We start from the raw sequence: 24,802 nt of genomic DNA on the forward strand, positions 1-24,802 counted from the left end.
GAGTTAGCATACAATATTTGTCTTTCTCTTTCTGACTTACTTCACTCTGTATGACAGACTGTAGTTGTATAACAAAGAGAGTCCAACTCGAGGATGGAAGATGCCTTAGAGGACTGGGGCGGGGAGGGTGGGGGGGACTCGAGGTGGGGGGAGTCAAGGAAGGGAGGGAATACGGGAATATGTGTATAAAAACAGTTGATTGAACTTGGTGTGCCCCCAAAAAATAAAAAAAATAAAAAAAAAAAAAAACTACAATGAGGTATCACCTCACACCGGTTAGAATGGGCATCATCAGAAAATCTACAAACAGTAAATGCTGGAGCGGGTGTAGAGAAAAGGAAACTCTATTGCACTGCTGGTGGGAATGTAAATTGATACAGCCACTATGGAGAACAGTATGGAGGTTCCTTGCAAAACTAAAAATAGAACTACCATATGACCCAGCAATCCCACTGCTGAGCATATACCCAGAGAACACCATAATTCAAAAAGACACATGCACTCCAATGTTCATTGCAGCACTATTTACAATAGCCAGAACATGGAAGCAACCTAAATGCCCACCAACAGATGAATGGATAAAGAAGATGTGGTACCTATATACAATGGAATATTACTCAGCTGTAAAAAGCAATGGAACTGGGACATTTTTAGAGACATGGGTGGACCTAGAGACTGTCATACAGCGTGAAGTGAGTCAGAAAGAGAAAAACAAATGTATATTAACACATATATGCAGAATACAGAAAAATGGTACAAATCAACTGGTTTGCAAGGCAGAAATAGAGGCACAAATGTAGAGAACAAACATATGGACACCATGTGGGGAAAGTGGGGGGGGGATTGGAATATTGGGATTGCCATATATACATTACTAATAAGAAAAAAAAATCAGATTGTACACTTTAAACATATGCAGTTTATTGCATGTCAATTGTATCTCACTTTTTTTTTCTTTTTTTATTGTCAATTGTATTTCAATAAATGTTCTTAAAGAAAAAAAAAGAATACACGAGCACAGAAGGACAATGCAGGTCTTATAAGAATGTCTGCAAACAAAAGGGTACATTCCAAATCTGTTAGAGTGCTTTTGCTCGTGCAGGGGAGGGCGATGTGAGTGGGATGTGGGAATAACATAGAATAAAGGACACAGGCAAGGGGCCTTGCACAGACCAGTGGTAATGTGCCCTGACCCCTGCGTGTGATCAGCTCAGCCTTCTCCACGTGACCCTCCCTTCCCCCACCTCTCCTCCTAAAGCAGGTGGAGACCAGCCTGCTCACAACCTCTTTCTCCCACCCCAGTCCTTGTGGACCATACCAATGGCACGGTGTCTTGCAGGTACAAAGAGAAGCCGCCTTCCAAGTGCTCCACAAAGCACGAGGGCAGGCTGCGGAGTCCCACGCCACTGAACAGCCGGCGGTGGAGATTTGTGAGAACGGGACGGGATGACTTCCGGAAAGGCTGCCCGCCTCGCGAAGGTCTGATCACTCAGGGCCCTGAGGAGGGCTTTCTCCCCTACATTTATCACAGAACTCCTCGACCTGCCCTGAAGAGGAGGCAGAACGTGCTGCCCGGGGAAGCAGTCACCCTGTGTTCCAAGCTCCCGCCGGCCCAGCAGGCACGGAAGGCGTTGCTGGCGGACGCTGAGGCCCAGCTGACCCCGCACCCCTTGGCTCTCTACCCGGACCTGGAAGAATGCCTGCCTGCAGAGGTGACCTCCTGTCCCAGGGTTATGGGCGGCCTTCAGTGGGGCCTGGAGAGTATTGCTTCTCAGATGCCTGCGGAGTTCCCTCCAGGGGGGGAGGACGATGGTCGTCTCCCCAGGGGGAGGGTCCTCCTGGGGTTTGGAGCAGCCCCCCAGAAAATGCAGATGGCAGCCACACACCCGCGGCTCCCTGTGCTTCCTCTGAGGCCATCCAACTTACAAAGGCCCCGCGAACCAGAAGCGTTCGGCTTCTTTACCCCTGAAGCTCTACCCGTCCACTTTGCTTGTGACTTTTAGGGGGAGAAAACAGCGGAGGAACGGTTCAGTCTTGCTTCTGTCACTTTAGCCTGGTCTTGGGAGGAGTCCATAAGAATTAGTAACTCATGGGTAGAAGGCACCCAAGCACCTGAAATGTCACGGGAAAATTCACCAGATTGCCAAGACGAGGGCTGGGCAGCCGCTGTGATATGTCACCCCTGTCCCAGACTTCTTTTAACTGTCAGCTCCAATATCCTTAGCATATGTCTCTTGTCTTTATAGCTCAAAATCGCTTCCACACCTCCAGGCATCGAGTCTGTCTTTCAGACAAGAAGGGGAAGGGGCAAAGGTTGAAAGTTGCACGCCAGCACACTCTTCTGATTAAGCAAACATTAGCTTTCCCGGTAAACACCTCATTCATCTGACCACTCCTAGCTGCTAGGGAGTCTAGAAAATGGAGTTTCTTGGTTGAGTATTGCAGCACTGAACAAAATCCAGGACAAAATTCTGTCAGGTGTGAGGAAAGGGGGCAGGATGGGTATTGGGCAGGGGACTAACAGTGCCTGCTGCCCCTGGGCCCCCGGTGCCCCTGCAGTCTGTTCCCTGTGTCAGCAAGCATGGCCGTTGTTCAGAAGGTAAACTGCTCCGCTCAAAGCTTCTCATTCAGAATGAAGTCCTTGCCGTGGTCTGGAAGGCCCTGCGTGTTCGGTGCTCCATCCCACCCCTGCTCTGCTCCCTCTCCAACCTCACTGCCTACGCCTCTGCCCTCGCTCACTCCGCTGCAGCCGCTCTGGCCACCTGGCTGCTCTGCGAGTATGAACAAGCGTGTCCAGTTCAGGTCTCTGTTCCTGTGTCTGGAGCGCTTGCCCCCGATGTCTGCCTGGCTCCTTCACTTCCTTCAGCTCCTTCCTCAATTATCTCCTCGTTGGAGAGGCCTACAGAAGATAACACTCCCCTCCCCCTCATCCTCTGTCCCTTACCATGATCTGTGTCCATCAGAGCAGCTGTCAGCACTGGGCTCCTCGCTGGAATAAAAGCTCTACAAGGGCAGGGCTTTTCAAGGGTAGGGACTTTATCTGTGGCTTCCACTGTGTACCACCAATACCTGGCATATGGTAGACACTCAGTAAATATTTCTGGGTAGTGAATGAATGAGTGATCAGCGTCATGGACGTCTATAGAAAGGACAGCTGGAATTTCTGATCAGTGATTTGCCTCCTGGGCTTTCCTCACTGCCTCCTGTGGGCCAGAGCTTCCGAGTCCATGACAAAGAGATTGTTTGCACACATCCTTAGAGGGCACATGGGACTGTGGCTCTTATTCCCATGTCTGACCTCCTCAAATAGATGTGTTGGCTTCCTTCTGAAGTAGGATCTCTTCTTATGGTGCTACGATGGCCACCAGCAGCTCTAGATGTAAATTTTACCCAGAAAAACAACAGCTCTTTTTGCACGGTTCCAAAAAAATTCCATGACCCAGTTTCCTTGGGTCTTACTTGGGTCTTGTACCCATTCCTAAGCCAGTCACTGTGGGCCTGATTGGCCTGGTCGGCCTGTAGAGTGAGGAGTGGTCAGGCCAATTCAGGTCACAAGGACTGAGAGTGGAGGGAGAGGTGATTCTCTAAAGAAAAGTCTAGATACTGTTACTCATAGGAGGAAGCATGGATGGCAGTTGAAAACCACGGAGATCCTCTAGAGGCATCTTTCTCTGTGGGGCAGTGGGTCCAGGTGGGTCCGGAGGCACTGTTCCATCCAGAGGGGATAGAACTTCAGTAAAAAGGCTGCATAGCTAATGTTCAGGTGATGGACATTTGCCTGTAGCACCCAGCACTGTGTTTGCACTGGAACTGATGAATGGCATTGATCAACTGGAAAGGAAAAGCACAAGTACGAGAAGGTCTGTTCTGTTTTAGAATCAAGGGGCCCCCTTTTCAGCACATCTTTCTTTCCTCCAAAGCTGTTTTCTGTTTGTAGCTCTTATTAAAGGTGCTGGAAGTGTTGGATCCTGACAGGAAGCTGGAGGACACGTGGGCTTATTGTCAGGGCATCAGGAAAAGAACGAAGGAACCCACAAAAGTTTTTAAAAAACGTCCTACCAAAGTCTACCTGGGGCCGTAAGTATCGTTCTTAACCTCTCGTTCATTCTTGTCCTGTGATGAAACATTCTAGTACAGATCTTCCTTGACTTACTGTGGGGTTATGTCTCCATAAACCATAGTAAATGGAAAATACTGTAAGCCAAAAATGCATTTAATACGCCTAGCCTACCAAACACCACAGCATAGCCTAGCCTACATTAAACGTGCTCAGAACACTTACATTAGCCTACAGTTGGGCAAAATCACCTAACACAAAGCTTATTGTATAATAAAGTGTCGAGTGTCTCATGTTATGTGTTGAATACAGTACAGAAGGTGAGAAACAGGATGGTTGTGTGGGTGCAGGATGGTTGTAAGTGCATTGGCTGCTGCCCCTCCCAATCCAGTGACTGACGGAGCAGCGGTTTGCTGCCGCTGCCCGGCATCAGGAGGGAGTATCGCCATTGCCTATCACCAGCCCGGGAAAAGATCCACATTAAAATTCAACGTGCATTTTCTACTGAATGAATGTTGGTTGCTTTCACACCATCATGAAGTAGAAAAATTGTAAGTGGACCATCATAAGTCAGTGACTATCTGTAGTTACCTTCGCAAAGCTTCTCATCTTTAGACTATTTTTGGAATAACTAAGGATCTTTACAATAATTAAGACAACCAAAAGTAACTAAGTTCCTGAGGAGGAGGGAAAGGAGCCTCGGGTCCTGCTCTGAATAGTGTTTATTTCATAAATGGGTATGAATTATCCAGTAATAGAGCGAGCACGGGTGTGTCCACCTGACTCTAGGAGAGCTGTTGGAGGAGAAGAAAGCTGCAGAAAACCTGACTGATTTTGATTAGCCCACAATGGCTTTCTGAATTATCTGTGGCAGAATTCCTTTTATCCAACAAGATTGAGACCAGTAGTCAGTTGAATAACGAACCAACCAAACAAACAGACAAAAAGGCTAACACAGGGAATTGTAGAAGGTGATACTTTAGTACTTGACACATTTTACTTTACCCTGCAACATAACTGTACAGTCTTTTAATAGACTAGCATGTGCAAAGGCCCTGAGGTCTTTTTTGGAGTATGGGTCTGCTGCTTGGAGTTCCCAGTTATCTTTTTTGCATAAACTACATCAGTAATGCCACCTTCACTGAACCTTTCCAAAGCACTAAGCTTAATTTTTGTAGAAACCACCCTCTTTCATATTACACTTTTGTTTCCCCCATTCACATATTATTTAATTTAAAATGTAAATGCCATGATAAGTATGCTGGACACAAACAGAGATATGCATTTGACTGCTGAAATTAGTGACATCACTTGCAGGCACTGAAGAGTGTGGGTGAACTAGAGGGCAGCCCATCCACAGCACCCAGGCCACTTACAGAGGACACAGGACCCCGGCCAAGGTGTTTGGAAGGGGACACAGAGAGCTTTGCTAGTCACACGAGTTACCTACATGGAGGTAGAGTGAGAGAGAATCCACTGATTAATTATACATGTTGGTTAGGGTGGGATACAAGGTGACAGGAACCCCGCTGTTCTGGCCCCTCAGGGTACCCCCGGTCAGTCTGCAGAGAACAACTGAGCACACTCCTCTCAGCTCTGCCCCTCTCCTGGGAGGCAAGGTGGCCCATGGAAGCACTAGTTCTCCTCTGTTCCTTCCTTCCTGAGGGGAGCCCCACCTTGGTCCCTGCCGCTGGTGCCTGGGTGGGATGGTCTGGGTTTTGAAACAATGGTTGCAATCTGCCAAAAAAATCCTAATGCCTTTACCTTTGAAAGATACCCAGATTCTCACCTGTTCTACTACTGTCAGTCTATTCCAGGATACCATCATCTCTTGCTTGGATTATTGGAATAGTTCGCTAGCTGGTCTCATGGCCTCCACCCAGCCCCCACCCCCTGCCCCAGTCTATTTGTTGCACAGAAGCTAAAGTGATTCTGTAAAAAGACTTAAGTTATATGGTATCAGTCCTGTGCTCAAAATTCTCCAATTGCTTACTTATTCAGAGTAAAATCCAAGGTCCTTACCATTGCCTCTCAAGTTCCTTATGATCGGGTTCCCATTATCTCTGAGGCCTCACCCTCTACTATTCTATTCTTTAAGCACTCCTCTCCAGTCCCACTGACCTCTTTATGTGCCTCATACATGCTCAGCACTGACCTCAGGGCCTTTGCATATGCTATTCTTTTCTGCCTGGTATCTGTATTGTTTGATATCTTCATGGCTTGATCCCTTTCTTCTTTTGGGTCTCTGCTCAAATAACACTTTAGTAGAGAGGCCGTTTCTGTATAAGCAAAGAGCCCCCTGTCATCACTCTCCATCCCTCTTGCCTTGTTTTACTTTTCTTTATGTCATTTATAATCACTTGACATATATTTCCTTACCTCTTTCCTATCTGTCTCTCCCTACTCAATTGTAAGCTCTATGAGGACAATGTCTTAACTTTATTTACAGCTGAATTCAAATGCCCAGTGCCTGGCACATAGTTGGTGCCTAATAAATATTTCTTGAATGGATGGATGGATGAATTAATATATAGGTGCTATGAATAAAAGATACAGGGTGCTATGAATAAAACGTGGGTTCTGGGGACAGACTGTGTGAATACCTCCCTGAGAAAGTGATGTGTATGTTGAGACATAAGGAAGATGAGGGAATGGAGTTGGCATTGCAGTCAGTTAGGATAACATGTACAGAGGCCCTGTGGCTGGATGGGAGCATGAAAAATTCATGGAACTGAGAAGGGGCCACTATGACTGGAGCTCAGAGAGAGAGGGAGGGTGTAGTTACAGAGGAATCTGGAGAGATAGGCAAGGAACAGGCCATGAAGAGTCCTGAAAACTGAGTTAAGACTTAGATCTCTAAGGACTTCCCTGGTGGTCCAGTGGGTAAGACTCCACACTCCCAATGCAGGGGCCCAGGTTCGATCCCTGGTAGGGGAAGTGAATCTCACAAGCATGCTGAGGCTAGGAGTTCGCGTGCCTCAACTAAGAGTCCGTGTGCTACAACTAAGAGATTCCTGCATGCTGCAGCTGAAGATCCCACATGCCGCAGCAAAGATCCCATGTTTCGCAACTAAGACCTGGCACAGCCTAAATAAATAAATAAATATTAAAAAAAAAAAAAAGACTTAGATCTTTATTGGAGGAGTAACAAGAAGGTACTGAACACAAAATCTTGCACCTGAACGTCCATAGCAACGTTATTCATTATAGCCAGAATGGCAACAACTCAAACATCCATCAGCCAACTGATGATAGATAAACAAAATGTGATCTGTCCGTACAATGGAATATTATTCAGCCTTAAAAAAGGAATAAACTACTGATAAATGCTACAGCATGTATGAAACTCGAAAATGTTGTGCTAAGTGAAAGAAGTCAGACACAAAGGATCATATATTATATGGTTCCATTCAGATAAAAAGTCCAGAATCGGCAAATTCACAGGGATGGAAAGTAGATTAGCAGTCTTTAAGAGCAGAGAGAATGGTGGGGGCGGGGAGTTGAACAGTGACTGTGAACAGTTACAGAGCTTCTTTTCTGGGGTGCCGAAGATGTTCTAGAATTAGTGGTGATGGTTGTACAACTTTGTATACATGTGAAAGCAACTGAATTGTACACTTTGAGATGGTAAATATCAGGGTGTGTGAATTATATCTCAGTTTTTAAAAAGAAGCTATTGAAGAGGCTTAATCCAGGATGAAGTGTAGCTGCATTTGATAAAACGAGATTTCCATTTTGAAATGGTAGTTTTGGCTACAGTGTAGGGAATGGATTAGGGACTGGCAGTTGGGACCTGAAGAGAAGATGCAGCGACACTAGCAAGGAGCATTTTGCAGCAGTCCAGAGAAGGAGACTGTTAAAATCTACCAGATTTACTAATAGGCTGGATTTTAGGGCTGAGGGAGAGAGGTCAAAGGTATCTCCTACTTGTCAAGATTGTCTAAGACTTTGGCAGATTCCAAGCAGTGTAATTTGGGTTTTTATCTGACATAGGTCTTAATAAATGGTACTCATAATTTTTAAAACACTAACTTACAAATAAAATTCTGTATCAGCTTTTATCCTTCTAAACAAATATGATATACTTGTCCTTATGATATTGATAACGAGACTATGCTCTTTGAATAATATTAACATATAATGTGTATGAGCTTGCAAGAGCCCGTTACACATACTTGCTATTATGAGCCCCTCCCCAAGATACTGTCTGAAGTCCACTTGGATTCATGGCGTCTGATATTGTAATTCTTCGATGATCTCATTATCTTTAGTCCTAAGAAGACTTCTGTGTCACATCCAGGCCAATGGCTTTATGAAGAAAAGAAGCCAAGTGAAACAGATTTTCTCCACAAAGATGGTCCACTTCTTCACGAAAGTGTACGCAAGGGAGTTAGTGACTTCTGCAACTGGGCCGCTACTTTTGTGAGTTACTAGTAATACTTACAACCTACTTTTTCAAGTCAAGCTCAAAGTTCCTTTTGTTAAAAACCAGTGTTTGGATATAATCTAAGTCAAACAGTCAAAGTTGTAAAGGAATCTTTTGACTCTCCCACTGTTTAAAATAGAAATGTTTCTTGTAGATGAAATTTATGGAAAGTTTGCAAGCTTGCAGACAGTGTTTGAATGTTTATTGTTTATATGTCACATTGCTGTTGTTTCATATATTTTTTAAAGTGGCTTTCTGTTTTTCCCCAGCTTTATTGAGATTTAATTGACATATAACATTGTGTAAGTTTAAGGTACATAGTGTGATGACTTGATACATGTATAGAATGCAAAATGATTACCATGATCAGCTTAGTTAACAAATCCATCACTTCACATAATGACCTTTGTATGTGTGTGGTGAGAACATTTAAATTTACTCTCTTGGGCTTCCCTGGTGGCACAGTGGTTAAGAATCCGCCTGCCAATACAGGGGGCACGGATTCAAGCCCTGGGCCGGGTAGATCCCACATGCCTCGGAGCAACTAAGTCCATGCACCACAACTACTGAGCCTGTGCTCTAGAGCCCGAGAGCCACAACTGTTGAGCCCATGTGCCACAATTATTGAAGCTCGTGTGCCTAGAGCCCGTGCTCTGCAGCAAGAGAAGCCACCCCAATGAGAAGCCCGCACACCACAAAAATAGCCCCCACTCACTGCAACTAGAGGAAGCCCGTGCACAGCAACGAAGACCCAACGCAGCCAATAAATAAATTAATTAATTAAATTAAAAGATTTACTCTCTTAGCAACTTTCAAGTACATAATACAGTATTGTTAACTATAGTCATTATGCTCTGCATTAGATTCCCCAGAACTTACTCATCTTATAACTGGAAATTTGTACCTTTTGGGCAACATCTCCCCATTTCCCCTACCCCATTGTTTCATAAATTTTTTTTTTAAGAGGAATGTTTATTTATTTATTTATTTTTTGCCACACCACTTGGTTTGTGGGATCTTAGTTTCCCAACCAGGGATGGAACCCTGGCCCACAGCAGTGAAAGCACAGAGTCCTAACCACTGAACTGCCAAGGAATTCCTTATATTTTAATTTTTCACTTCACTGTCAAGATCTTTTCTCTCTGTCCTTCACTCCTTCGTCAACTCATTTTTCTCAGTTATATTTAAGTACTTGGGAAGCTATGTTTGACTACAGTCATTACAAAAAGTATTTGACATGAAGAGACTTTTGACTCGGTTATCAAGTTCTTTTCTTGCCCTCCTTCTAAGAACCTTCTTAGTTACCTATTTCTGTTCTTGAGTCCCTGTAGATGTCTAGATTCCTGATGCTTTTTCCTGGATTTAAGACCTTCTAGCATTTTCAATTCCCTTCCCCATTTTTTGAGGGCATCAGTCAGTTTTAGTTAATGTGTTATTTAGGACTATTTCTTTGGCAAGTGATATAATTCAGACTAGATTAAGGGAGAAAAGGGAATCATCCAGAAGCATTAGGAGCTTCCGGCACAGCCGGATCTGGGTGCTACAATGTTTTTACATGCTCTCCCCATCACTTGGCTGCTCTCCTCTACCTCAGTATACTTTCCTGTAGTCTTTTCTTAAGAGATGCCAAAAGTAGTCACTACATTTTCCAAGCTTATATCCCACCAGGCAGCAACCTAAGGTGGGAAAAGAGCAACCTTTCTCCCACAGGGAAAAATCCAGGGCTTACTCTCACTGGACCAACCTAGGTCACACCTGTGTCTGAATTATCCACTATGAGTAAGGAAATGGAATATGCTCGTTGGCTAGTCTAGGCCAAGAGGAGGGCGTGTCCAGCCCATCTGCAACAGATTGACTGAGAGTAGTGGAGGGAGGCTGCCCAGAGGGTGACTGGAGTAGGGATGCCGGACAAGGTAGATGATGCCCACTCTACCACTGGTTGTGTACAATCTGGCTAGATGGGATTGTCTGATTCCCAGCCCTTCCAATTCTCCCATTCCTGCTGCTGGAGACTATTCCTCTTTCGAGGCAGGAAATGTGAGGAACCCTAGGATAATAGCTTAGCTGCTCTGGTGACCAGCCTTGTTTTCAGTCCCTTATGACCAAGGTGCCATCTTTATCTGTTATACTACTTTGGTCCCTATCACATCATCCTGTGATATTTTCTCCATAACACTAGTTTATACTTTCCTTCCATGTTTTTTTTTTTTTTACCTCATTGATTCTGCTTGCTCTAGTTTATACCCCTGACTCTATTTAATGATCCCTCTCTATAAATTTCACTCCAGCATCAGCTTCAGTTGCTAATGACCTCATTCTCTATGTTTCCCAATTTATATGTCCCAAATGGGGATTGTGTTGAGTCTGTAGAGGAGGAAAAATAATTTTCCTTTTACTCTTCTAAGTTCTTTTTGGGATCTCTATAACTAAAGACAGATTAACAAGAGAAAAACAAATAGAAGTTTATTAACAAGTATACCTTACGTATACATGGGAGAGACCCAGGGGAAAATGAGTAACTCTCCAGGTGGCTTAGAATTCAGGCTCAAATACCATCTTCAGCCAAAGACAGAGAGAGAAAGGTGTGGGGAGTCAGTAATAGGGAGGTGACCAGGAAAAACAGGAGAACAAGGGTATGGTTTGTTATGCAAATTTTTTAAATAAATGATTGATTGATTTTTGGCCACATTGCATCTTTGTTGCTGTGCGTGGGCTTCTTCTAGTTGCCGCTAGTGGGGGCTACTCTTTGTTCCACTGCTTGGGCTCTTTGTTGCTATGGCTTCTCTTGTGGAGCACATGCCCTAGGCAGGCGGGCTTCAGTAGCTGTGCTCTAGAGCACCGGCTCAGTAGTTGTGGCGCATGGGTTTAGTTGCTCTGCAGCATGTGGGATCTTCTCAGATGAGGGATGGAACCCATGTCCCCTGCAGTGGCAGGCAGGTTCTTAACCACTGTGCCACCAGGGAAGTCCCTGTTATGCAGATTTAAGTGGGTGACTTCTCCATCTATAAGAGTGTCTTATGATTTAAGGTCTTCCTTCTCTTCCTGGAATGGAGAGGCAGACACTCTTACAAATAGATTCTTCTTAATAAATGTAAATTTCACTTAAAGGGTGACCTCTACTCTGTTTCCTGTGCTGTCTGTTGTTTCTTAAAATCATCAGCTCAAAATAATCCTTAGACCAGAGGCATATTTTGGGGTGCTACTATCCTTCAAATCTGTTACCTTTTTTTTTTTTTTAAATCTTTTGGCCGCACCACATGGCATGCGGGATCTTAGTTCCCTAACCAGGGATCGAACCCGCACCCCCTGCATTGAAAGTGCTGAGTCTTAAGCCCTGGACCACCAGGGAAGTCCTTAAGTTATCTTTTAGCCACATCATAGATCCATGGTCAGCCTACAGATTAGGGGCTATTAACGTGCCCATCTCTACTCCTACCAGCTACGGCTTGGGGAAGGGAGGGGGGTTTGTTCTGTGCACAAAGCATGGCTGACTAAAAGAGCCCATGGCTTCAATTGGAGCCCCAAACAGGGAGCTTCTTTTATAATGGGCTGTGAGCAGAACAAACACTAACATTTCTAGACATGTCTGGAAAATGCCTCTAGAGATGTCACTGCTATAAAGTGTTGGAGATGTTTGCTTTTGATCAAACAGAATGAATTTTCCTCGGCCCCACTATTTCCCTCAGGGATCACTGCTTTTTGCAGGTCCTAAGTTATCTCTTAATGTACGGACGAAGCTCTCCAGACCACACATACTTCTTGTTTCCTACAAATGGTGACTGAGCACTTTCTTTCTCTCCTTTAAACTACCTCTCTCTTCTCTGGCCATGATCAAATACCTCCTTTAGGTTAAAGAAGGAAGAAGGAGCATTGCACCATTTGTCCTTGACTCATGTCCTGTGTGGTATCTTCCAGGGGAGCCTGAACATTGATGAGGAGTTCATCCTGAAACAGTTTGACCTTGACTATCAGAGCAAACCGAGCTATAATGCGCTCCACACAATGAGACCCAACCAGGTTCCTCTGGAGCTAAAGAAAAGCATTGGGCTAGATACACTGCAGGAGCCACAGTTTTTCCAGAAGCTAGACTATGAGCAGAGACTTCAGAAACCACAGGTAACTGCAAAGGGAACAGACTGAGAATCAAAGGAAATTAAATTGTATTAAAATATTAGATGTTCTTGAATTCTGGTACTTCAGAAGGCACTGACCTTTTTCAGTAAAGTTCTTGGAATTTTTTTGATGTTTAATATTTGTAAAAAAATGCAATAAGTAAACATTTGTTGAATGAATATTTAATATGTCTAAAAAGGTCAGTTATACAAACAAGGCATACCACTCAGCATTACTGTTCATATCTGAACAGTCATTATTTCTCTCTTCATATGTTTTATATATCGAAACTTATCTCTTTATGTGTTTTACATGTTGAAATTCTAATAGTCCGTAGAAATATACATGAATGTTTACTACTGCAAGAGTAAAATGCTACAGTTAATGATTATGACCACTGTTTATTTCATGTGCAAAGAATTCTAAAGTTTTTATGGCTGTCTTTTTGACCACAAACCCTCATTCTTGACCACATGCTTCCCTGATAATTAACAAATCAGTCAGTTTCCCAGCACCAATTTCCTGTGAAGACAGAACAAGGAAACAGGAGAAAAAACAAGCTATGTTCCAAAGGGAAGTACTGTGCCCCTACATACTTTTCTACACAATGTGTTAGTGCAAATATATATACGCAAGTCAAATCATGCCAGTCCAACCACAGATTTAAGTGCCTACGTGGGGGCTGGGGGATAGGAGGGTTATAGATTTCGTGTCTCTGAAAGTGAAGATAATAAGTACCCTCTGTCTTCTACACATAATCTCTGATACTATATTTCCAGTATTTTTGACATACTAACTCTGTCCTTTAATAATTGAACACAATCAGCTGACCTATTTTTACTTTCATGATGTTTTCCATCTTTGACTCTGTTGCATAAAAGTTATGGAAACTATGCATTCTATCACTAATTCCGCACTTTAGATTTTCCATTTTCCTTTCACCTTTCTAAAGGGTAAAGTGCAGAATGATGAGAGACAGGCACATTACATCCATGGGGTTCAGGCCCATGGGTCCTGAATGCCTGCTTGTTCTGAATCTGCGCTGAATGAAATTGCTCAATTCCCTGTACTTACAAATAGTTGCACAAACGCTCCTTCGTAAAGCATGGTGGTTATTGCCAAAACTGAACTTTTGACTGGCGGACAGAGGATCACTATGCAAAAGTTCAAATAGATTTCCACATGGTATTATTTTCCTTCCACCTGAAGGACTTCCTTTAATGCTTCTAGTGCAGATCTGCTGGCCATGAATTCTCCCAGCTTGTCTATGTCTGAAGATATCCTTATTCTTCCTTCATTTTTAGAGATATTTTTTGTAGGTAAAGATTTCTAGGTTCAAAGTTTTTTTGTTTGTTTGTTTTTAGTCCTTTAAAGATGTTGCTCCACCGTCTGGTTGTGTTGTTTCTGGTGAGAAATCTTATGTCATCCTTATCTTTGTTTTTCTGTTTTTTTCTTGGCTGCTTTTAAGACTTTCTCTTTGTCACTGGTTTTGAGTAGTATGATTATTATACACATCTGTGTATATTTCTTCATGTTTCTTGTGCTTAGAGAAGTTTGATCCTTTTGGGAAGTTTGACCCTTGCTTTTAAGAACAGTTGAGAAGGGTCAAGATAATGTTCAGCCTAGGGCTAACTGCCTACCACTGAGGCAAGGCCCTTCTGTGTGTTCTACCCGGTATCCTGTGAATCTGTGAGTTTCCCAGGAGGGAACAGGCCCCTGCCCTGGCCCTGCGTGCATGCAAGACACTGTTCCCTCTCATCCTTTGGGTTAGTTCTTTCCCAGACCTCAGGTGGTTTTCCTCCCCTACATACACAGAGGGAGGCCCTCTGCAAAGCTCTGTAGTTCCCACTCTCTGCAGCTCTTTCCTTTCTGTTACTCTGTGCTGCAAACTTTAGCTGCCTTTGTCTTCCTGGACTCTCAGTTCTGTCTTCTCTACTCAGAAAGCCCACTAGGCTCCTCCTGGGCTCCTCCTCTCTGCTTTGTGGCCTGGGAACTCTCTCAAGACAGTGAACCGGGGCAGTTGGGGGGCTTTTCAAACGTCTCTTGTCTCTCAGGGATCACTGTCCTTTGCTATTTGATGTCCAGTGTCTTATAAACATATATATATATGTGTATGTATATATATATTTCTGTTTTTTGGTTGTTGCAGATGGAAGGGCAATACTGGTCCCTATTCCAGGAGTGGAATATCCATCTTTACTTTCTTATTCCATATACTCTCAGGTCTGTTATCCTCTGCTCTTTGATGTTCTTTAAAATTCTGAGCTTTCCTACTACCTTACCTTTGCTCATGGTATTTTCTCTGCTTGATGTGCCCCTCTTCTCATGTCTACTGTCTTAAATCTTCCTTTAGACACAGGTCAAAGGCCAGTTTTTCCATGGAGTTTTCTCTAGGTCCTTTGCTTGACCTTAATTTATTCTTACTTCTAAACTCTCATAGCAGTTTGTGCCTCTATTGTAGCATATTTCTCTTTGCCCTATACATTCATTCATCCATTTGTTTACACAGTAATTTAACAAACACTTCTGAGCATCTGTTACTATGTGGCAAAAAGTGCTGGGAGCAAATGAAGGACTGTTTCCTGCATTTAAGGAGCCTACAGTCTAGTGAGGTCAATGGATAAATAACTAACTATAATGAAATGATGTCATGGTTCATACAGGATGTAGGAAGAAGTAACCAGTTCCACGATGCATGGGTTGAGGGTAGGTACCATTAAGACTTCACAGAAGAAATTGTGTTTGTACTGAATCTTGAAAGATCACCAGGTACCCAACAACCTAACATATTCCAGAGCTCAAATTCTTTAGTGGAGCAGTATGTAGGTTCTCTTCCTCTCCCTTCCTTTCTTTTTTCCTCTTTCCTTTCCTACCCTCCTTCCTTTAATTCAGTGGTTCTCCTCCAGCACAATTTTGTCCCCTTTCACACCCCCACACCCCCACCAGGGATATTTGGCAATGGTGATGACATTTTTGGTTGTCACAATATGGAGATGTTACTGGCATCTAGTGGGTAGAGACCAGGAATGCTGCTAAACATCTTACACTGCATAAGACAGCACCCTCCCCCCACCCCCAGCAAAGAATTGTCCAGCTCAAAATGTCAATAATACTGAACTTAAGAAACCTGATTTTAATCCAACAAATATTTATTGAGCACCTGTTGTGTCCTAAGTATTGTTCTAGATGCCAGAGGGACGTAGCAGGGAACAAGCTCAGAAGCTTAAGTTTTAGATAATGAGAGGTGAGACAACAAACAATCAGAAAAATATAAAGCATATTAAGTGGTGATAAGTGCTGTCAAGAAATATGAGGCAGGGACGTCCCTGGTGGCGCAGTGGTTAAGAATCCACCTGCTAACACAGGGGACACAGATTTGAGCCCTGGTCCGGGAAAATCCCACATGCTGCAGAGCAACCAAGCTCATGCATCACAACTACTGAGCCCGTGTGCTGCAACTACTGAAGGCTGTGTGCCTAGAGCCGGTGCTCTGCAACAAGAGAAGCCACTGCTCGCCACAACTGGAGAAAGCCCCACACACAGCAACGAAGACCCAATACAGCCCCCCCAAAAATTAATTACTTAATTAATTTAAAAAAAAGAAAAATGAGGCAAGGGGACTTCCTTGGTGGTCCGCTTTCCCTGATTGGGGAACTAAGATCCCACATGCCCTGGGGCAACTAAGCCAGCGCGCCACAACTAGTAAGCTTTTGCGCCTCAACTAGAGAGCCCACATGCTGGAAACTACAGAGCCCGCATACCACAAACTACAGAGCCCATGCTCTCTGGAGCCTGTGCGCCACAACTAGAGAAGAGAAACCCGTATGCCACAACTAGAGAGAAACCCATAAACCACAATGAAAGATCATGCATGCTTCAACAAAGATCCCGCGTGCCGCAACTAAGGCCTGACACAGCCAAAAATAAATAATAAATAAAATAAATAAATAAAAAATAAATAAATGAAAAAAATATTAAGAAAAAGAAAAATGAGGCAGAGAAAGAAGACAGGCAGTATTGTGAGGGGGTTATAGTTTTTGAATTGTGTGGTCAGGGAGGATACAACTGAAAAGATGACCTGAAATAGGTAAGGGAATGAGCTATGTGGGTGTCTTGGGGAACATTATGGAGAGGGAACAGTGAGTGCAAAGGCCCTGAGGCAGCAGGTGCTCTAGAAATAGCAGGGAGGTCAGCATGCTTGGAAGGGAGGGATCATAATGCTGAATTCTGCTCTGAGAAGGGATTTCCCTCCCCTCTGCTCTGTCCCATCCTCTCTGCTTCAGGCAGGTGTTCCTGGCTTGACTCCAGAATGGCCACACATTCCACCTCCTAGTTTAGATGTGAGTGAGAAGAGGGAGGAGCAGGATCTTTGTGTTTCATGCTTCTTTGTCCCGCACAAGCGTTAGACCTCCTTTCATGATGAGACACTGAGTGGGTATTGCATCACAGCATTGGGCCACGAACCAACAGATGCACTCCTGGGGAATGGGAGAAAGAAAGGAACGACATCTCTTCTTCCCCCTCTTTCTCTTTTCCAATTAAAGAGGCAAGAGGGACTTCCTTGGTGATCCAGTGAAAAAGAATCTATCCTGCAATTCAGGGAATGTGGGTTCAATCCCTGGTCGTGGAACTAAGATCATACATGTTGCTCAGCAGCTAAGCCTGCACACCACAACTACTGAGCCTGTGTGCCACAACTACAGAGTGCACAAGCCCTGGAACCCACAGGCCACAACTAGAGAAGAAAAAACCTGCGCACCACAACTAGAGAAAAGCCCACGTGCTGCAAGGAAGATCCCATGTGCCCTGACAAAGACCAGATGCAGCCAAAAATATAAATAAATAAATAAAAGTAAATAAATGTAAATAAACAACAAGGCAAGTTGAGACTCCGTGCTCCCAATGCAGGGGGCCCGGGTTAGAACCCTGGTCAGGGAACTAGATCCCTCATGCCACAGCTAAGACCTGGCACAGCCAAATAAATAAATAAATTTTTTTCTTAATTAAAAAATAAAGAGGCAAGGGACTGATGTTGGATAGCATTTGGATCAAAATTAGTGTACCATTTACAAAGTTGAGCACAGAGCTGGGCTCATAGTGAGGCTAATAACGTTATTTTGGTTGATTGAATATTGTTGAAGGTCATTACCCTCCATTGAAATGTGTGATTCTTACATGAGTTCTAGCTGCTTAACCCTATGGGGTAGATACTATTATCTCTATTTCACAAAGGAAGAACTTAACTTACTTGTCCATGGACTCACAGCTACTAAGTGGGGAAGGCTGGATTTAAGCCCATGTTTGTCTAAATCCAAAGGCCATGCTTAACTACCACATTATTTTCTCACTCATGAACTTTTCATGTTACCTTTGTAAATCAAAGCATACTGAATCTTCATAAAATGCTTTGGCAGGGAGTAACCATAAATTAAAAATAAATGATACTGCTTTCATAAGCTAACTCTTAGATTTACTGAAATGACAAACCAAACAAACTAGTGAAATTGGGAATTATGTTATTTCTACAGAATCCTTATAAACCAAAGTGGGTGAAGATGAGGTATGGAGCATGGTATCTGAACACCAAGTTGTGGAAAAAGCAAAGAGCCGATGAACCTTTGGTTGACCCCAAGGTCTTACGTAAAGCTCAAGAGGAGAATTTTAAAAAGGAGCTACAGGAACAGGTATGTGTATATGCTGAGACTTGATCATCTGAACTAAAGATTGTCACAATGCAGCTGCCACCTCATATTGAAGTCAGAGTCTCTGGAGTAACACAGAGGCTGCTGAAAGTCTTAGGGCTTGCATATTGAATTCAGCAGTGAGAAAGCCAAGTCATTTTATGAGGAATGTGTAATAAGCAAGGCTTGGCAGCTCCTGGCTGCATGGTAGACCCAATGTCTCTAAAGATGGGGCAACCAATCATTGTCCTCCTACCCGTCTTGATTTCATGGATAAATTGGCTGTTCAAAGGGTGGTGTGACCTGATAGGACTGCCTTAGTAGAAAATGGATGTAATGTCATGGGTTCTCTTTGAGTAACTAAATGTGAAGCTTGTTTCTCTTTTTGTTGTCTGTGTTTTTGTTTTTGTTTTATCAGCAATGGGTGAATGTTAAAGAATTCAGAATTGCAATCAAGAAACTACTTTTATGTAATTCAGCAGAGTTGCAGGATCGCTCTGAGAGGACAGGGACAAAGGTTAAGCACTGTTTGATATTACAAAGCAACAAGCATGCACAACAAGGATGTGCTCTACTTTTACTGCAAATAAGCTCTGTGCCTGCCCACCTCTTGTATATGAGTATCTAATGGAAAGAAGATACTCACTGTAGTCCTGGAAATCTGGAAATATTAACGCAATGCTTGTACAGGCCTCTGCTGAGAATATTTGTGAACCTCTTCTCTGGATCAACAGATCCAAAACTTCTCCCAGATAACACTGTGAAAACACTTCGAAAACGTAAAATGCTATAAGGATTTGGCTACTCATTCATTCAAAAATCACCCATCAATTGCCTCTTCTAGCTTGGAAAACTGAGGCAGGAAGGATTTTATCTTTTCTAGTACTTGGTATGAAATTCTTATTTTCAAGTGAGATATGACACAAATTTATGAGCCCAAGATGCTTATGTATAAGCTTCAAAATAATTAAGTAATATTAGGCAGAGTTTCTTGGCATATGGTTGTTGGCGCTGCCTATTTAAATTTATGTGAATTTAATACGTAACATAAAACTGTTCAAATTGCACTTTTAAAAAATAACCAATCATTCTCAAGGAATTAAATATTTAAAAATAAAAACAGTAATAAAACTTTTAAGGTGTCTAGAAGTTCTCTTTTTAGAAACATATTCTTAAAGTCAAAGAATTTTACAAAAGTATTTCTCTTGATGGTGAAAGCTAGTAAAGATGTTTGCCAAAATGGTTACAGTCAGCTCATGAAAAAGAATTAATATTTAAAATTTGTAAATATGGTTGATAAAACTATTGCAGTGAAAAACTATCAGGCAGTTTAGACACAGGAAAGATTAAAAACAACAGAGTTGTTCTATAATAATTTTTATAAATCACACTTCCGTAATACCCAAAGACTGATTATCCTGTGTACTTTAAGTGGTACCACTTGCTATGCACCCCAGTTCACAAGACATGGGTGCAGTCGTGTGCTGGTAAGGGACAGTCACTATGATGACATGGCTGTCTTGCTGGAAGTACGTGAGTTTTGACTATTCCTGATTGAGTTCATTTGAAAGGTGAAATGGTCTTAAAGAACTGAATTACAATGATATAAACTTCCACATCCCAAATTTTAAATTCAAATAAATAAAAGGAAAAACCAAACGACTGCATGAATACCCCTAAGACGTTGGGACTGGATCAAATCTTTTTTTGATTATCATGTCCTTTGGAGTTACGATCTAAAATTTGTGTATTATATATTGAGCAGGAAAACACTCCTGTTTCTTCCTCTACCATTCTCAATTCTGGTCAGCAAATGTGTCAGGGTTTTTCCCCACACCAAGTAATTCTCTGATTCCCCGACACCAGCTGGATGTCCTACAATTTTATTCAATTCTAACACCACCTACCTAGAGAGAGCATCAGAAGCCCACAGGTTAAGGGCTCAGTCCCACAAAACTGCCCCCACTGCAAATGCCAGTCTCAAGTCTCAAGTTGTCACCTGTGCTTCTGGCTGACTGGCTATAAATCAAAGGTTCACATGATCCCTCCTTGAGTTTGATCATCTGCTACAACAGCTCACAGAGTTTGATCATCTGCTACAACAGCTCACAGAACTCAGGAAAACCGTTTACCTACAACCTGGTAAGATTGCCAGTTTATTATAAAGAGGTACACACAGGAACAGCCAGATGGAAGAGATGCACAGGGTAAGGTATGTGGGGAGAGGCTCAGAGCTTCCTTGCCTTCTCTGGGTACCTTCACATGTTCACTGACCTGAAAGCTCTCCAAACCCCCTCCTTTGGGTTTGTATGGAGGCTTCATTACATTGGTGTCATTGACTACATCAATGGCCATTAGTGATTAATTCAACCTCCAGTTCCTCTCCCCTGCCTGGAGGTTGCGGGGTGGAACTGAAAGTAGGAATCCTCTAATCACATGGTTGGTTCCCCTGGCAACCATCCCCCATCTTGTAGTTATCTAGGAGCTTTCCCAAAATCACCTCATTAAGATAAACTCTGATGTGGTTGAAAGGGGCTTGTTATGAATAAGGAAAGACTCTCACCTTTGTGGCTCTTATCACTTTGGAAATTCCAAGGGTTTCAAGGGCCCTGTGCCAGGTATGGGAAGAAGACCAGATACATATCTCGTTATAAATCACAGTATCACAATTGTTAAGCTAAAATAGATTAGATTCCAGACATCCTAGGTCAATAATTATCTAATTGACAAAATGTGTTGCTTATCCTTAATACAAGGGTAAGAGAAAAGAACAGGGAAAGGAGAGAAAGTTGGATATCTTTTGAAAGCCTTTGTATTCATCAACTTCTGAACGTTACTTACATACATATTCCCAAATGAGAAGGAAGTGGTTTAAAATGAGGTACTTGAGAAACAGCTAAGTACTTTTAATTAGGACAAGTGTGAAATCAAGCTTCTGACAGCTGACCAGTGTTTTTAAAGTGTGGACCCTCTTTTAGGAGGAGTTCCTTACAGACCTTCACGGAACAGTTGCCTTTAAGGATTTCATTCTGAGCAGGGGCTCCAGGATGCCGAGTGTGAGTAAAGGGTCAGAAAGACCCACTGAGGGGCTCACGGTTGTTGATGGGAAGGGGTCAGCACCCTGACAAAATCAAAATACTCCTTTCACAGGCACACGCCAGGACTCAGCCCTGGGTGAAAAGGTGTGCTTTCCCCAGACAGGGCCCCGCAGATGGGATTTGGTGTTTTGTTCTTTTCACTCGGCCTGTTTGGTTCCTGCTGTCAGAGGTGCTGTCACCCTGCTGACTCACTTTCCTTGGGTTTGGCTTTAATGGGGCCAAAGTACAAGAAATCTATGTGCAGGGCGTGAGCCTGCTACTAAAACACTGAATTCTCCAGGAAGTGTTAAGTTTCCTTTACTTCCACTTCTAAGGACGAGGAGCTGTGCCGGGGTCAGGACAAAGTGGCGTTGGGAGTCACAGTACTACGCTTGTGCTCTATGTAGGGGACATGAGGATGCAGACTAGGGCAAAAGGTCACTTCCCGCGCAGCCCTGCAGGCTCTTCTGTCTTTTCCCCACTTTGTCTTTCCCCCTCCCTGAGCTTGTGCAGCTGGCCCACCCTGCCTCCTGCATGGAGGGCTCCCCCAGAAGACCACAGATAACAAGAGAGGGGTGGGAGGCTGGCAGAACGGACCATTTAGCAGGAGGGCCTGCAGCCTGGAGTTCTGTCCCCGGACTAGCCCTGTCACCGCAGCAGGAAGCCAGCCGGACCTGGGGCCCAAGTCGTGGCTGATAAGCTCTGTGTTTGTCCAGCATCCTCTATGCGCTCAGCCCACAGAGTCTTTAGGAGGCCGTGCAGCCAAGAGGGTAGAAGTTCCTAGAACCAGGATACTGGATTTCCTTTTTTCCAAGAGTGATAGAACTAACAATAACTTGCACTTACTGGCAAATAGATATATTGACCAATCTTAGATCCAGACTTGTTCAAAGTTAAATCAGATGATATGAGGGGGAAGTCTACACTGTGGCATAGACCAGTGGGGTAAAAGACTGCATTACAGAACTAGGGTGAAATGTCTCCTATAGCTCCGAGCATCGACAATGGGCCTATTAGATATAGTTAATACACTTATACACATTCATGTACTTATGTATTTATGTAACTGCCTCATCTGCATATACAGCCTAGATACGTATATATTTATATAGTTATATGTATAATATATAAAATATACTATATAATATATTTTATAACATAATTGTATGTATGATTATATATTTATATAATACAACAAAATTATACTGAAGTATAAATATAATTATGTGATATATATGTGTATATACACACACACACAGACATATATATTCTTCTTGCCAAGGAGATATAGATATATATATATCTCCTTATTTTGCTCTTGACATTATAAGGACTCATACTTTTTCTTAGTATTTTTAGTGGCAAAAGAGAATTTTTTTTCAATTTGATTTGTCTCCTGTTGGTTTAATCCATTCTGTTGCTGAACATTTAGTTCAATTTTGGGCAAAAGGAAACATGCCTGACTCACTGGCTACTCTTTCAGCTGCATCAACTAAAGAGAGATGATGCCCCTGGTAATGGCTGAGTCCCCTGAGAACACCTGTCACTCAAAACCCTGGAATATTTTCTCCCTTTATTCTTACATCCTACACCCTCTATTTTGTCAAAAGGATTTCAACTAAAAGAGAGGGAGGAATTTATTATGGTGAATTACATATATATAATCATTACTTATTTAAATTTATATGTGAGCATTCATTCTCTTTTTACTGCCTTATATGTCTATGTACACTGCATATATACATAGATGTTCATACATGTTACATGAGCATCCGTACTTACATACACATTCCAGGGTCTGCTGCTGGATTAACTGCTCTGCGCATTTCCCACAGCTTCATTCCCCCGGCTACACAGAGGTTCCAGGCCTTTAATAGCAGAGATGAGAGGCACAAGGCTGTGCTGAGCTGGGCTGGGCTGGACTTGGCCACAGAAAAAGTATGAATTACATCTAGATATTTCTGATGGTGTGCAGCTACCTTCTAAAGTCCAGCATCTAGCATGGTCTAATCATTGACTTCAGATTTTGAGTACTGTAAGGATGTACATCAGAGTGTGAGACTGTGAATTCAGGTACAGTAGTGGTCATGGCTGCACTGTACAATTTTCGTTTGCCAATTTAAAGGAGTTTCATCTTTTTTTTCTTTTTTCTTTTTAGTTCCTTGAGAAGATGTATATGAGGAAGGAATGTAAATGTGAGTGTAACAAGACTTCTATAAAATAACTCACGCATAGAAGAATCTTGGGAAGACGATTAGACAGATTTCATTTGCTATGTACTTGCTATTTCTCTCTCTTGTTAAACATTAAACAAAATTTATAATGAATGTCCCACCATAGTTGTACAATTCTGACTTGGCAATATCCATAAAATTTACAACTAATACTTACAAACATTTCAGAATAGTTTTCTGCTTCAGTTAATCAATATTTTATATAGTTTACCAACTATGAGATCAATTTCATATTTGGTATTCTAATATTTTTGTAGCATTGTCAATATCACATAGTTATATCAACTATTTGTAAAAATAAATAAAACCATAAAAAAGCAGAATTTCTCTATTTCATTCTCCCGGAGTATTATTTTCCTTGGTTTTGAGTGGACTAACTCCTTTACTCTTCCTTTGGAGTGTAATTTTCTTTCATTTTGAATGAAGCTTACTGAGGCGTCCCCCCCCTCTTTTTTGGCATGTTACTCTTGATAATAAATTTGTACCCATAATATAAGGCCATGGGTCATAAAGTTTAATGGAACCTCAAGATGACACATTTTTTAAATTAAATTTTTGAAAATTATTTTATTTAACAGGTTAATGCTCATGTTAGGAAAATTAGAAAATATAGACTAACAAAAAGAATGTAGAAAATACAAATAATTCCTATAGAGTCAGCAGTAACCACTCTTTTTTTTATACTTTTTAAATTTTTTATTTATTTTTATTTATTTATTTATTGGCTGCATTGGGTCTTCATTGCTACACGCAGGCTTTCTCTAGCTGCAGTGAACTGGGGCTACTCTTTGCTGTGGTGCGTGGGCTTCTCATTGCGGTGGCTCCTCTTGTTGTGGAGCACGGGCTCTGGGTGTGCAGGCCTCAGTCGTTGAGGTCTCTAGAGAGCTCAGTAGCTGTGGCGCATGGGCTTAGTTGCTCCACAGCACATGGCTCTTCCCGGAGCAGGGATTGCACCCGTGTGCCCTGCATTGGCAGGCAGATTCTCAACCACTGTGCCACCAGGGAAGTCCCCCAATAACCACTCTTTACTCATTGGAATTCATCCTTCTGGATCTTTCTCTTTGAAATACACTCTGGATAATTTAATCAAAAGGAATTTATTAAAGGGATATTGGCTCCCAAAGTTTTCTCAGTTACTGTATTTGTCTTCAAATACAAAATCTCTGACCTTTCATCCTCTGGGTCTGTTATGAGTCCACTTCAGTAATGTGTAG

The 24,802-nt window shown here is 42.6% G+C and overlaps 1 protein-coding gene across 1 annotated transcript; it reads left to right on the forward strand.

Annotated features, from left to right (window-relative positions):
• Positions 1–1,045: 1,045 nt before the first annotated feature.
• FAM47E (family with sequence similarity 47 member E) lies at positions 1,046–23,683 on the forward strand. The gene is made up of 8 exons (XM_057726926.1): positions 1,046–1,113; positions 1,340–1,712; positions 3,938–4,077; positions 8,329–8,434; positions 12,399–12,599; positions 18,125–18,280; positions 21,256–21,333; positions 23,513–23,683. The coding sequence occupies exons 1-8, from the start codon at positions 1,046–1,048 to the stop codon at positions 23,576–23,578; spliced, it is 1,188 nt and encodes a 395-aa protein (XP_057582909.1). The 3' UTR covers positions 23,579–23,683.
• Positions 23,684–24,802: the final 1,119 nt, after the last annotated feature.

Source organism: Hippopotamus amphibius, chromosome 3 (assembly GCF_030028045.1).
Source record: "Hippopotamus amphibius kiboko isolate mHipAmp2 chromosome 3, mHipAmp2.hap2, whole genome shotgun sequence".
Lineage (NCBI taxonomy): Eukaryota > Metazoa > Chordata > Mammalia > Artiodactyla > Hippopotamidae > Hippopotamus > Hippopotamus amphibius.

Bases quoted from the DNA above. Each gene is read 5' to 3' on its own strand.
- FAM47E (XM_057726926.1), top strand. From the start codon at position 1,046: ATGTCTGCAAACAAAAGGGTACATTCCAAATCTGTTAGAGTGCTTTTG. The intron at 1,713-3,937 runs GTGACCTCCTGT...TTCTGTTTGTAG, and splicing joins AAGAATGCCTGCCTGCAGAG to CTCTTATTAAAGGTGCTGGA. The intron at 18,281-21,255 runs GTATGTGTATAT...ACCCTCTTTTAG, and splicing joins AAAAGGAGCTACAGGAACAG to GAGGAGTTCCTTACAGACCT.